Source organism: Cydia pomonella, chromosome 10 (genome assembly GCF_033807575.1).
Source record: "Cydia pomonella isolate Wapato2018A chromosome 10, ilCydPomo1, whole genome shotgun sequence".
Lineage (NCBI taxonomy): Eukaryota > Metazoa > Arthropoda > Insecta > Lepidoptera > Tortricidae > Cydia > Cydia pomonella.
Window position 1 is genome coordinate 11,128,974 of NC_084712.1, and position 12,508 is coordinate 11,141,481.

The 12,508-nt window shown below is 35.3% G+C and overlaps 1 protein-coding gene across 3 annotated transcripts; it reads left to right on the forward strand.

Annotated features, from left to right (window-relative positions):
* The first annotated feature begins 5,159 nt into the window (after positions 1–5,159).
* On the forward strand, positions 5,160–11,067 carry LOC133522067 (phosphoribosyl pyrophosphate synthase-associated protein 2). Of its 3 annotated transcripts, none has more exons than XM_061857262.1 (7): positions 5,160–5,367; positions 5,472–5,585; positions 5,746–5,865; positions 6,404–6,692; positions 7,687–7,856; positions 9,488–9,602; positions 10,036–11,067. In XM_061857262.1, exons 1-7 carry the CDS (start codon positions 5,348–5,350, stop codon positions 10,339–10,341), a joined length of 1,134 nt encoding a protein of 377 aa, XP_061713246.1. In that variant the 5' UTR covers positions 5,160–5,347; the 3' UTR covers positions 10,342–11,067. The 3 variants fall into 3 exon arrangements, with proteins under 3 accessions (XP_061713246.1, XP_061713248.1, XP_061713247.1); XM_061857264.1 differs by having other exon boundaries at positions 5,160–5,341; XM_061857263.1 differs by having other exon boundaries at positions 5,161–5,303.
* The last annotated feature ends 1,441 nt before the right edge of the window (positions 11,068–12,508 follow it).

A 12,508-nucleotide genomic window follows, 5' to 3' on the forward strand; every position in this document is an offset into this window, starting at 1 on the left:
ATACTTGCATAGGCTGGACTATCAAAATCGTAGACAACTTAAGTGCCAATTACATCCACACTTTATCAGGCCCAACGTCGGGCCTGAGCAAGAGAATTTTTTCCGTTTCACGGAATATCAGCATATCGTTAACAATATTTGAAATGTATAAAAATGGTTCACATGCAAAAATATCAAGCATTGAACATTTTTAGCAATTAGAGACAAAGTATTTTTCATTTCATCACACTTACTCGAAAAAATTCTTATTTCATGCAGGTGTACTGAAGGTCAAAGGCCTATTTCGTTCCCCCGGGAGTTATGGATTGTGAAACAAAACGCTATTACTCCCTAGGGAGTTATAGCTTTTTTTTTTTAATTATGTCACTTTTTCATACAAATCAAGTAGCAGATGAGTTTTAATATTAAATTACTGACGTGTATAAATTAAATTTTTTGTTTATGTTTAAAATTAAATAATTCGATTAATTTAACAGCCGTTTAAAATATTTATACATAATTATTAATCGTGGCTGAATGCCGGATAGGTCTGTGCCCTCGATGCTAATCTGTCAAGAAATTACAAAATGGCGGACGAATGTTTGATACAGGCTGATGCAACTAGGAACACAAAAAGTTTTGTATGGAGTTTGTTTCGCAAATCATTACCAACGAAGAAAAAGAAAATGTCAGTGCTATTTATTCTGTTAAGTTTACATCAAGTCAACTGTCAGCCTAATTGTTTTGTTTGTTATGAAGGCTTCAATGTTTTGTTCCGGTATTTCGTGTAATTTCTTTATTATTTTGTGAAAAAAACGAAAATAGTCAACCGTGATCAGAGTAAAGAGCGAGTTTGTTACAATGCCAGCGAGGAAAACGGTTTACTAAGTGTGAAATATGTGGCAAGCGAGCCACTCGAGAAAATCACGAAAAAAGAGATTTTATGGCGAAATTTCCCTTGGATGAAGACCGGTAAGTATTGCTTTAGATACCTTTGACCTTATTTTGGGTCAGCAGGCTATAAACACATCGAAAATTAGATATTTTATATTCTTTTCGTTGTGAACTAGGGATGTACTATAACTATCGATAACTGTAGTTTTATTTGTATATCGGTGTAAATAATTAAATTAAATATGTGAAATTTCCTGAGAACTTGCATGCAATATGACCATAATTAAGTCTTCAAAGATTAATAATGCATAAATTATCTATAATTTATGCATTAATGGTCATTAGTAAGCATATATTTTTTATCTAGTCATTATTTAATATATTAACCTAAAATGTAAGAAAATTAATCTCTGTTTTTATGATAAATAAAGAAATATATGCCCGTTCCAGGATTTGAATCTGGGACCATCGGCTTCATAGGCAGGGTCACTGCCAACTAGGCCAGACCGGTTCTTATGATTAACAGACATATAAATACATAAAAAGTTAGAGCATTGATAAAGGGTTGTTGATAACTGGATGGCGAAAAGCATGATTTATAGATGCATATTAGCGCTAAATAATCAGTTGATCATCTCATTAGCAAATACTTGGAATTTAAACTGACTTTTGAAAATAAAGCTTTAAATAAAAAAAAACACGACTTAAAAACTGTATTAAAATAATTCGGGTCCACATTAAGCTCGACCAGATATTAGTCCACTCAAAGAACTATCCACTATATAACATACAACTTAAATGTGGACTCGATGCTAACCTGATTTCGAGTACAAAATATGTAGACAGGAGCCTATGTTTCAACCCTCCCCATTTTATCGATATCGATATGAATCGCAAGCGTGTAGCGTACTACACTATTTAAATCGGTTATGTTGGTATTATGGGTCTTTGACAGTTCTTTGTCGTAGATTTTGGTAATGATTTGCGAAACAAACTGATTCCACTCGCTAGTATGGAAGTCCCGTCTCTTAAAACGTAGTGATTATATGCTCTTTGCACCGTGTTAAGGAATTATTTCGTTTAAATTTTAGTTTTTTCTTCGCAAGTGTGATAAAAAACATGGTGTGTAACTCCGGGGGTAAGAATATTGCAAACTTGGGTCTTTAATTAATAATCACCCTCGAATCCAAAATTTCACTTACCCCCACGTACATTTCGTTGCACAATGTACTATTTAACATTTCAAATATTGTTAACGATGTGCTGATATTTTGTCAAATGGAAAACGATTATCAGGCGCTTAAGAGTGCGAGTGAGACACTGCACCCCACCTTTGCTATCTCAAGTGGACCGTTTTCTCTAGTCTGGGCTCCTACCGGGAAAATCGAAGTTCGTCAATTGCGGGCATTTTTCTCTGTCACTCTAATTACGTCTTAGTAAGAGTAAAAGAGAAAGATCCCCGCAATTTGCGAATTTCGGTTTTCGCGGTAAGCCCCCTGGTAAGAACACCTTTCTGGCTCAGTGATAAGGCTCAATTTAGTATGACAAAAAAAGTAAGGCGTCCTCCACTTACACTCCACTTTATATTTCCATGACACGTTCATGTTGTCTTGTCCAGTAAAAAAGATCGTTCGATTCGACGTTCATACCAGGCTGACGCAACTAGGAACAAAATAAGTTTTGTATGGAACTTGTTTCGCAAATCTTTGCCAACGAAGAAAAATAAAACGTCAGTGGTATTTATTATGTCAAGTTTACATCAAGTCAACTGTCAGCCTAATTGTTTTGTTTGTTATGAAGGCTTCAATGTTTTGTTCGGGTATTTCGTGCAATTTCTTTATTATTTAGTGAAAATATCGAAAATAGTGAACCATGATCAGAGTAAAGAACGAGTTTGTTACAATGCCACCGAGAAAACGGTTTACTAAGTGTGAAATATGTGGCAAGCGAGCCACTCGAGAAAATCACGAAAAAAGGGATTTTATGGCGGAATTTCCGTTGGATAAAGACCGGTACGTATTGCTTTAGATACTTTTGACCTTATTTTGGTGCAGCAGGCTTTAAACACATCGAAAATTTGATATTTTATATTATTTTTAGTTGTGATCTAGGGATGTACTAAAACTATCGATAATTGTATGTTTATTTGTATAGGTATCAGTGTAAGTAATTAAATAAAATATGTGAAATTTCCTGAGAACTTGCATGCAATATGACACAAAATTAATTCGTCGAAGATTTTCAGTGGAAAATTATCTATCATCTATGCATTGATGGTCATTATTTAACATATTTTTTTAATCTAGTAATTATTTAATATATTAATCTGAAATGTAAGTAAATTCATCTCTCTTTTTGTGATCAATAAAAAATATTATACGACATTATTACACAAATTGACTTAATCCCATAGGATTAGGAAGCTCAATAAGACATGTGTTGTGGGTACTTAGACAACGATATATACATATAAATACATAGAAAACACACATAAGAATAAGAATAAGAAATATTTATTAGCACAAAAAGTTACAAAATTTACTTAGATTAATATTTAATTGTACTCACATAGAAAATTGCGCTAAAAGGTCTTCACTCAGCTTGATGTCCCGAAGTTAGTCTTACGACACACTACGGGACGCTGGTTTTCAGTGAAGCCTGGTAAAACTAAAACTAATTATAAGACTAGAACTAAACCTAGAACTAGAACAAAAAAAAAAACTAGATGCTACCAATATCCAAGAAAATATACTTAACACAATAAATATACACAGCATTTGTAACAAAAACATAGAATTCGAATACTTACTAATCTTTTAATGAACATAAAGAACAAACACAAGAAATAAGTAAAAATAAAAAATCAGAAGAGAGGAATTATAATTCTTAAATTAAGGTTCTTAATTTATATATATAAACCCATATCTTAATTAATATATATACTTGTTGTGTCTTTGTGTGTGCGTATGTGTGTGAGTGTATGTGCACGGTTGCCTAAGTACTACACTTTTGTTTATCCAGCAGAAAATTTCTAAACTTTTAAAAGAAGCGATCGACATGACTCAGGAACAAATATGCATGGTCATCACATAAATAAATGCCCGTACCAGGATTTGAACCTGGGACCATCAGCTTCATAGGCAGGGTTACTGCCCAGTAGGACCATGACCGGTTCTCATGATTATCAGACATATAAATTATAAATACTTAAAAAGTTAGAGCATTGATAAAGGGTTGTTGATAATTGGATGCCAAAAAAACATGATTTATAGATGCATATTAGCGCTAAATAATCAGTTGATCATCTCATTAGCTAACACTTGGAATATAAACTGTACATAACCAAGGCTGTATGTTTTCAGATGCAGGCAGTGGATTAAATTTGTTGGGAACGAAGACCTGATACATCTTCCCATAGAAAAGTTACATTTATTGAAACATGTATCTGCAGATCATTTTGAAAATAGTGCTTTTAATAAAAAAAATTAAGAAAAAAAATAGTGAAGGATTTTATAATTACATTCTGAGTGTACGAGGTATTCTAAAATAGAATCCTAGCGTACTGAGGGATTCAAGTGTTAACGCCTATGGGTGGTATTCCACCTATGCAATTTCTTTGTCCAATGTGTATTGCGTCTCACATTTTGATTAATGACAGAGTGAGACGCAATGACATTGGACCAAGAAATTGGATAGGTGGAATACCACCCTAAGGTGGAAATATTTTTGCTAACACGTGATAATTTTACATACTGCTTTTCACATCACCTATGAGGAAATTATTATGGTACAAATAAATAAATAAATTTAATTAATGGTAATTAAATTAAATAATTTAACCTAAGAAGTATGCAAAAAGAGGAAAAAAAGTGATCCCTCCTAGTAGGGAAAAAAAGTGCTACTTTGATCCTTCCTAGTGGTGAAGAACAACAAGGTGTTCTAAAAAAAAATCGAGTCCACATTAAACTCGACCACGTATTAGTCCACTCATAGAACTATCCACTATATAACATACAACTTAAATGTGGACTCGATCCTAACTTGATTTCGAGTACAAAATTTGTAGACAAGAGTCTATATTTCAACCCTCCCCATTTTATCGATATCGATAAGAAACGCAAGCGTGTAGCGTACTACACTATTTAAATTGCTTATGTTGGTACTACGGTTCTTTGACAGTTCTTTGTCGTACATTTTGGTAATGATTTGCGAAACAAAGGGATTCCACTCGCTAGTATGGAAGTCCCGTCTCTTAAAACGTAGTGATTATATGCTCTTTGGTTCATACGTGTTATCCTTCCGTATCTGTGGTGTCCCGCATGGATGTCATTTTAGATTTTCTCATTTTTTCTTTTACGAAAATTAAGGGAATTCGCATGCCGATCTGTTGCCTAAATTAAGGATAAACTGCACTAATTCTCATATTTAAAGTAATTTCTATTTCTGCTTTACTGTACAAGGCCATCAGGTTATTATGTTACTCAACAAAACCAGGTTTATTGTTTTTCTTGTTGCTCCTTCGTGACGTCCCCTATCAATCTGTGCTTATTGATACTCGCTGCCAGTCGCTAATTGAAGTCGTCTGTGTGATGTTGTAGGTTGGTGGGTCACACGAATCGGTCTCGGAAGGGCAATATGGAGGGTAACTCCACGTCTGATATCGTTATCCTGAGCGGCAATTCGCACCCGGAGCTCGCCGACCTCATCGCCAAGTAAGTGTTAGGATAATGATGGTTAAAGTACTATTTATACTGAAAACAATGTTTAAGGTTAACCTAGTCATGGCCATGTTATTTGGGCAATTACTTTTTAGTGCCTCTCTGTACCTAACTGAAGAACAATATATTATATGTTGTTCATTACTTCTTTCAGCCGCTTGGGTGTTCGCAAGGGAGGATGTTCAGTGTATCATAAGACTAATAGAGAGACCATTGTGGAGATTGGAGATTCCATTCGCGGAAAGAACATTTACATAGTCCAGACTGGGACTAAGTAAGTACTTAAACATACTTAATTATTATCGGTTTCATGTACTAATTGTAATAATACATATATATTATATTAGGTCAATTAATAACATGGAGTTGTGGAATTTGCAATATGAAAAGGTTTATTGACTGGTTGTTATGGCTACTGAGGAAATTGTAATTGAGTCTTAGATGTAAATGGTCACATTTGTATAATGTTCTGTTCTGTTTAGAACTTTACTGCTGGAACTTTGATAATTCAATTACCAAAATATTAAGTAACCTTATTTTATTTTAAAACCTTGCATATAAAATTAAGATAAAATAAAGTACTTATTTGTTAAAATTATAAATTGTTTACTTGGGCATTGTGAAACAGGCCCTTAGAGTAAAGTATTGGGTAACTAATTAAGTAATAAATTAGCACTTTATCTACTAATTAAAAAAAAAAAATGTAAAATACCAACAATAACTTTATTCATCAGATAAATGGCAAGTAGCTTATTCAGGGCTTTACTTGGACATTGTGAAACAGACCCTTAATATATATTTTAATTTTTCAGAGATGTCAACAACAATATAATGGAACTCTTGATCATGGCTTATGCCTGTAAAACCTCTTCAGCCCGATCCATTGTTGGAGTCATTCCATACCTTCCTTACAGCAAACAGTGCAAGATGAGGAAACGCGGCTGCATTGTAACTAAGCTGCTCGCCAAAATGATGTGCAAGTCTGGTCTGACTCATATCATAACGATGGATCTGCATCAGAAAGAAATACAGGGCTTTTATGATTGCCCGGTTGATAATTTGAGGGCATCACCTTTCTTGCTCCAGTACATTCAAGAGAGTGTAAGTTGATTACAGACTATTAAGGTGTATGTAACCATTTAAAGCATATATGATTATAATCAAACCTTAAATACATATGTAAATAATTCTCCTTCCTTTTTTCTCATGATTGTTCTTAGTTCATGAGGAGTAAATATTTGAAAGTTCCCAATTTTTTTTTTAATGTGGCTTGTTTATTTGTTGTTAAGTGTTTTCATCCTTACTTGTCCTATCATGTAAACCAATATCACACAACTTAAACTATACAAAGAAACTCACAAAGTATTAAAATCACCCAAATAACCACAAAAAATTTCAGTATTAGAAAAATATTTACAGCCCAAAAAAGCTTTACAAACTAACTACAATAATAACCTTAAATACTAAATACAAATTAATCAGAAAAATAGGTAAATAATACATTTACTACCCGATGATTGGGCAATGGGCTCCAATCTCAGTATATGCCAAGCAGAGGGCCTAGTGCTGGTTATCAGACTGGACACCCCATATGATTTCTAATAAGATTTTAATAATCACAGTAACAAACGCATCATCTGACATTACAATGTCAAGATCAGTGATGGGCAAACTTTCTTCATGGGGGGACCAGATTTTTTAAGAAATTTAAGATGAGGGCCAGAATTGCAGCAAAAATGTATTTTGATTTGCGTGGACCAATGACATATACTAATTCTTTCATATGACTGGCAGCGGGCTGGATAAAATCCTTTCACGGGCCGTACTTTGCCCACCACTTTTCTAGATTGTCTATGAATCGTAGTAGTAAAACACTTTATTGTACAAAAAGAAAAATAATACAGGAAAGAACACACATTATTTTTACAAAGGCGAACTTATCCCTTTCAGGGATCTCTTCCAGTTAACCGAATGAATTGTATTGTTGGAACGTCATGTTTGTTTAAATAATAAGACACTTACGGATATTATTATTTACTGATCTCAAATTTAAAAACAAGGCGTGAAAAAATTTTTTTTTTTTTTGCATTAACAGATTCCAGACTACCGCAACTCAGTGATAGTGGCTCGCAATCCCGGGTCCGCTAAGAAGGCGACGTCATATGCAGAGCGGCTTCGTCTTGCCATTGCAGTCATACATGGAGAGCAAAAAGAGGCAGAGAGTGATGAAGTGGATGGACGATATTCGCCGCCGTGTTTACAGAGGTGAGGCAACTGCAAAAGAAAACATTCTCTCTCTCTAATGAAGCGTCCATAGCGTTGGGGCTTCTGCACTGCACTGCACAAGATCCTCATCCCCATCCCCAGCAGTACAAAGGCCCTGAATTACATGAACGCGCCAAGATCCATTTCCGAATCTGTTCGGCTCCAGAGTACCGGGTCTCTGCTCAGAATCGAGTAAGCACTTTCATGTCAGGCTGACTAATAATTATTATTTACGAATGATTCAATTTGTTGCTCTTATAGTTAAAGGAAGATCACCACTAGACCCATGTAAGGCTTAATATTTATACATGGGTTTTAATTACACGGGCCGCACGAGCCAAAAATCTGGTGCCGTGCAACTCGGGAACGGGGCCCCGGCAAAGGGTACACGAAACCCGGACACGACCGCTAGCCCGTCCCAGGGCTTAAAATTTGCAAGTTATTTTTTTTTTTAATTTTGAATATCTTTTCAGACTTGATATCGCGTCCGTGGAACTGAATGGGTTAGGCCATTGATCCCAGTTGCATTAATTATTAATCGATGTTACAATACAAATACTCTTTATTGCACGCCTTTTAATACATAAAACAATACAAGAATACAGAAAATCAACGAGACGTAAACAACAGGCGGCGGTCTTATCGCTAAAAAGCAATCTCTTCCGCGGAAACTAATAAAATATGTATGTCATGTCAGTAGGTGTTACAGATGCAATAAAAGAATTCTAGCACAAAATATACACAAAACACTTACCACACAAAGAAAAATAAAATACATACATTACATACTTACATGTTACTTGTGATTGATATTTTCTTGCTACTAGGTACTTGTTCTAGTTATTCTATCGTGTTTATTTATTCAAGTTAAAAAATGATGCCCATTTTAAAACTTTATTGCAACGAGATAAGGTCTACCAATGGTCTATAAAGTGTGTTGCTTATTAGTACAACAAGTAGCCAAAACAATCATTAATGGCAGTGAGGGGTGTCAGGTGTCAGGTTGTCGCGTCGACGTACGCATTTTAGCAACTGCTTCGATAATGGTATTGTGCATGTGTTTGCGTAATTTTATCATGTTAGTTTCCTGTGTTTAAAATGAAAATCATCAATAACCATGACTTTTGCTGTTTCACCCTGCTATACTTCGAGCAACGCCGGGAAGGGAGACGGCATTCGTACTATATTACTATTTCCCCTCTGCCGAAGCACAGGTACAACTGTACTTATGGCGATGCATGTCGTGACTCGTCCATTCGCAAAAAGAGATCGAGGTGTGCAAGATTTGTCTCTGACGTGTGTCATTTTCTATGTATTTGTGTCGTCATTACAGATTGGATTTTGTATGTAAGTAGTAAGTGAGAAGTGCGACTGTGTCGGAAGCCGGTGTTGCTCGAAGCTGCCATACTAAACAGTTTTCTTACACCTCTAACCAACGCGATCGGAACTGAAATGACATAATTGCCAATTTCATAATTTATATAAGTACTATTTGACGGATATATATGAACTGATTTGATTTTCACTTGGCTGTTTCTGAACCAGTTAGTTAGATAGATATGTCGTCTCTTACAAAAAACGGAGACTTCGATCAATTACTGATAAGTCAATAATGTAAAAAAATGTTTCAGCGTGGACAGGTCGCGTACAATGGACGTAAGCGTGGGTGTGCCCGTGCACCCGGCCAAGGAGAAGCCTCCCATCAACGTGGTCGGTGACGTCGGCGGCAGAATAGCTATCATGGTGGTTAGTACACACAATATCACATACTCAAACGGTCTAAAATACCTCCGCTATCATTATCAACCGCTTAAAGCTTTGCATCTAGCTACCAAGTCAAGTGTAGATTCACATCTCCAGATTTAATGTATTTTTAACCATAGAGACTAAGACTATACATCTCTATTGTATTGTAGAAATTATTTATTTTAGGATTACTATAATGTTATTGTTTACCCAGGTATTGGCTGTTGTATTTATAAATGTTGTTACGTATCTTTCATGTCACTATAAATGTTGTATTGACTTGTAAAAGAGCCCTTGAGGCTTACTTGCAGGATAAAATTTTGTTTTTAAAAGTTATACAAAAAAAATAAGACTATAATCCACATATCAATAATTAGACGAGGGACATAGTTTTTTTTCAACTTCCATAAATATTGAATTACCTCTCTTCTAGGATGATATGATCGACGACGTGGCATCATTCGTAGCTGCAGCCGAGGTCCTCAAAGAATGTGGTGCATACAAAATCTACGTCCTGGCCACACACGGTCTCCTCTCGTCCGACGCACCCCGCCTCATCGAGGACTCGCCCATCGACGAGGTGGTCGTCACCAACACCGTCCCGCACGAGCTCCAGAAGATGCAGTGCCACAAGATTAAAACCATTGACATATCCGTTCTCATCAGCGAAGCCATCCGTCGCATCCACAACAAAGAATCCATGTCGTACCTATTCAAAAATGTCACCCTTGAAGACTAATTTTTATATTCCATATTATTAAGTATTATTTTTTAAGTTTTGTGTCCTTATTTAGATTGTGTCATCGATATAACTGCAATTTGTATTATACGAAAGAGTATTGTAGAAGTGTATTTTTATAGAGCTAATATCAGTCGAATATAAGCTACATTTTTGTCGTCGGTTATGTATTTATGGTATTAATGTTTTTGTATTTTACTGTATTATCATTTCATATTGTTAATGTAGTTGTAATTTAAGTATTGTTATTGTTTAAATGGTTATGTTATGTGACATAAGCTGCACTATCTTGTTTGTTAAAAGGAAAGTAATTGGTGCATTTATTTACTAAATTGTTTCATGGGTTGCTGAGCCTCAGTCAAAATAGGTTTAGTTTGAAATTTGACCTTACAGTTCTGTGATTTAATGTTCTTCACACTGTGATTATTAAGATGTTCAAATCACGCAATAAACTTTGTATCTTTTGTATTATAAAACAACTTGATAATGATGAATTGTATGTGAATCTTTGTCTTAAAAACTACGTGTCTAAATAAATATATGGCCAAGATAAACGATCGAAAATATCTACACACGCTGAGTAGGACGGTTCCAGTAAGCAGCGCATACTGGTATCGCTTTTATAAATGATAACTTGTAGATAAGAGTATAAAGTAACTGTATAATAGAGGTAAGACAAAATGTATTGTTTTGTTAGAATTTAATCTAAAATAAACTGCGGCATTACTTTGGCATTTTATTTTAGCAAACTGTATTTAGTAGTTGTTCCGTGTTACTCTTAATAGCCAGGATTTGTTCAGCGGTGGTGCGGTGGAGCTTTTGATGCCGAGTCAGCTTCACAGGGTAAGGTCCATTAAGAGCCTGTAAAGCGCCTTATGGACCTTACCCTGGAGTTATGACTAAGGTCCGACTAAGATCTCGGTCTCGGCCAAAAATCGAGCCGAGATCTCGGCCAAAATGGGCCGAGATCTCGGCCAAAATGGGCCGAGATTCTTGCCGAGACCGAGACTAGGCAATGAGTTATCATTGGTGAATTTGAACTTTCCGCTCACGAGCGCCGGAGCCTAAGCCACCCCTTGGTTGCATCGCCCGGTTGGTGTGACGTTTTTGTGATTTTGATTGGTTTCGTACCCACATTTTTTACAATATGGATATAAAAGATTATTATTATTATTATTACTTTATGGTACAGCGAAGGCATTAAATAATTAAATTACTACTGATAATGTAATTTTGCGACCTTGACTGTACCCGGATAAATACATTCAGTTACAACTCAGATCTGTTTGTTTAAAGTATTTATAAATGTAATTAGCTATTGTATCTTTAAGGAAACTGTAGGTTTAATTTAATATAACCATATATTTCTGTTCAATTGTATATGTATGCAACCGTTTGTTTCTTAGTAAACAATAAACAATTTTAAGCCAATTACTTATCATTATCAAATACTAAGTGTTGGGATCGGATAGGCGCGGTTGCAAGTAATGACTTGTTCATTTGTATCTTTTAGTTTTATGGTTGTTGTTATTGATGAATAAATGCGTGTATATTGTTAACTGGATGTAACTTAGATTAACTTGTTGTGAGTGGATGACACTGGATATTTTGATACTAAATATATTTGTGTTAACGGGAAAAAGCAAAGCAGTAGGTAAGTACAAAACGACACCTGTGGCGGATTTTTTGGTATACTCTTGGCTCGTCTCAGTCGTTTTTTGTCACGTTCTTAAATTCGTCCGTTTCTGCTTTCGTAACCCATTCTTCATTCGTCACTGTCGATATTTGGCTATTTCTTATTCCGGCTTAGTTCGGTATTCGTCAACATCATCTTTCGGCTTGTTCAATGTTAGTCTATGTTGTTTTTAGACTCACTCTTTATTTGTCTTGTCGTTTTTGGGACTATTCTAAGTTCGTGTTTTTCTTATTTCGCCTCTTTAGTAATTTATATATTTCTTTGTTGAACACATTCTCTGTTTATCTCTTTCGATATTCGCCCCACTCACTATTTGACTATATAGTTTATTGGTTTGTTTTAGGCGGCATGAATGAAAAATTACAAAGCATAATAATAACGAAGCTAACGCCTTCCAAAGGTCCGGACACTACTGTCCCGTGACTGGTCCTCTACTACTCTACTCCGGTACTTTTATCTGTCACTTATACG

Coding starts and splice junctions, on each gene's coding strand:
- LOC133522067 (XM_061857262.1), top strand. CDS start 5,348: ATGTTACTCAACAAAACCAG. Junction 5,866..6,403: donor ATAGTCCAGACTGGGACTAA/GTAAGTACTTAA, acceptor TTAATTTTTCAG/AGATGTCAACAACAATATAA. Junction 6,693..7,686: donor TCCAGTACATTCAAGAGAGT/GTAAGTTGATTA, acceptor TTGCATTAACAG/ATTCCAGACTACCGCAACTC.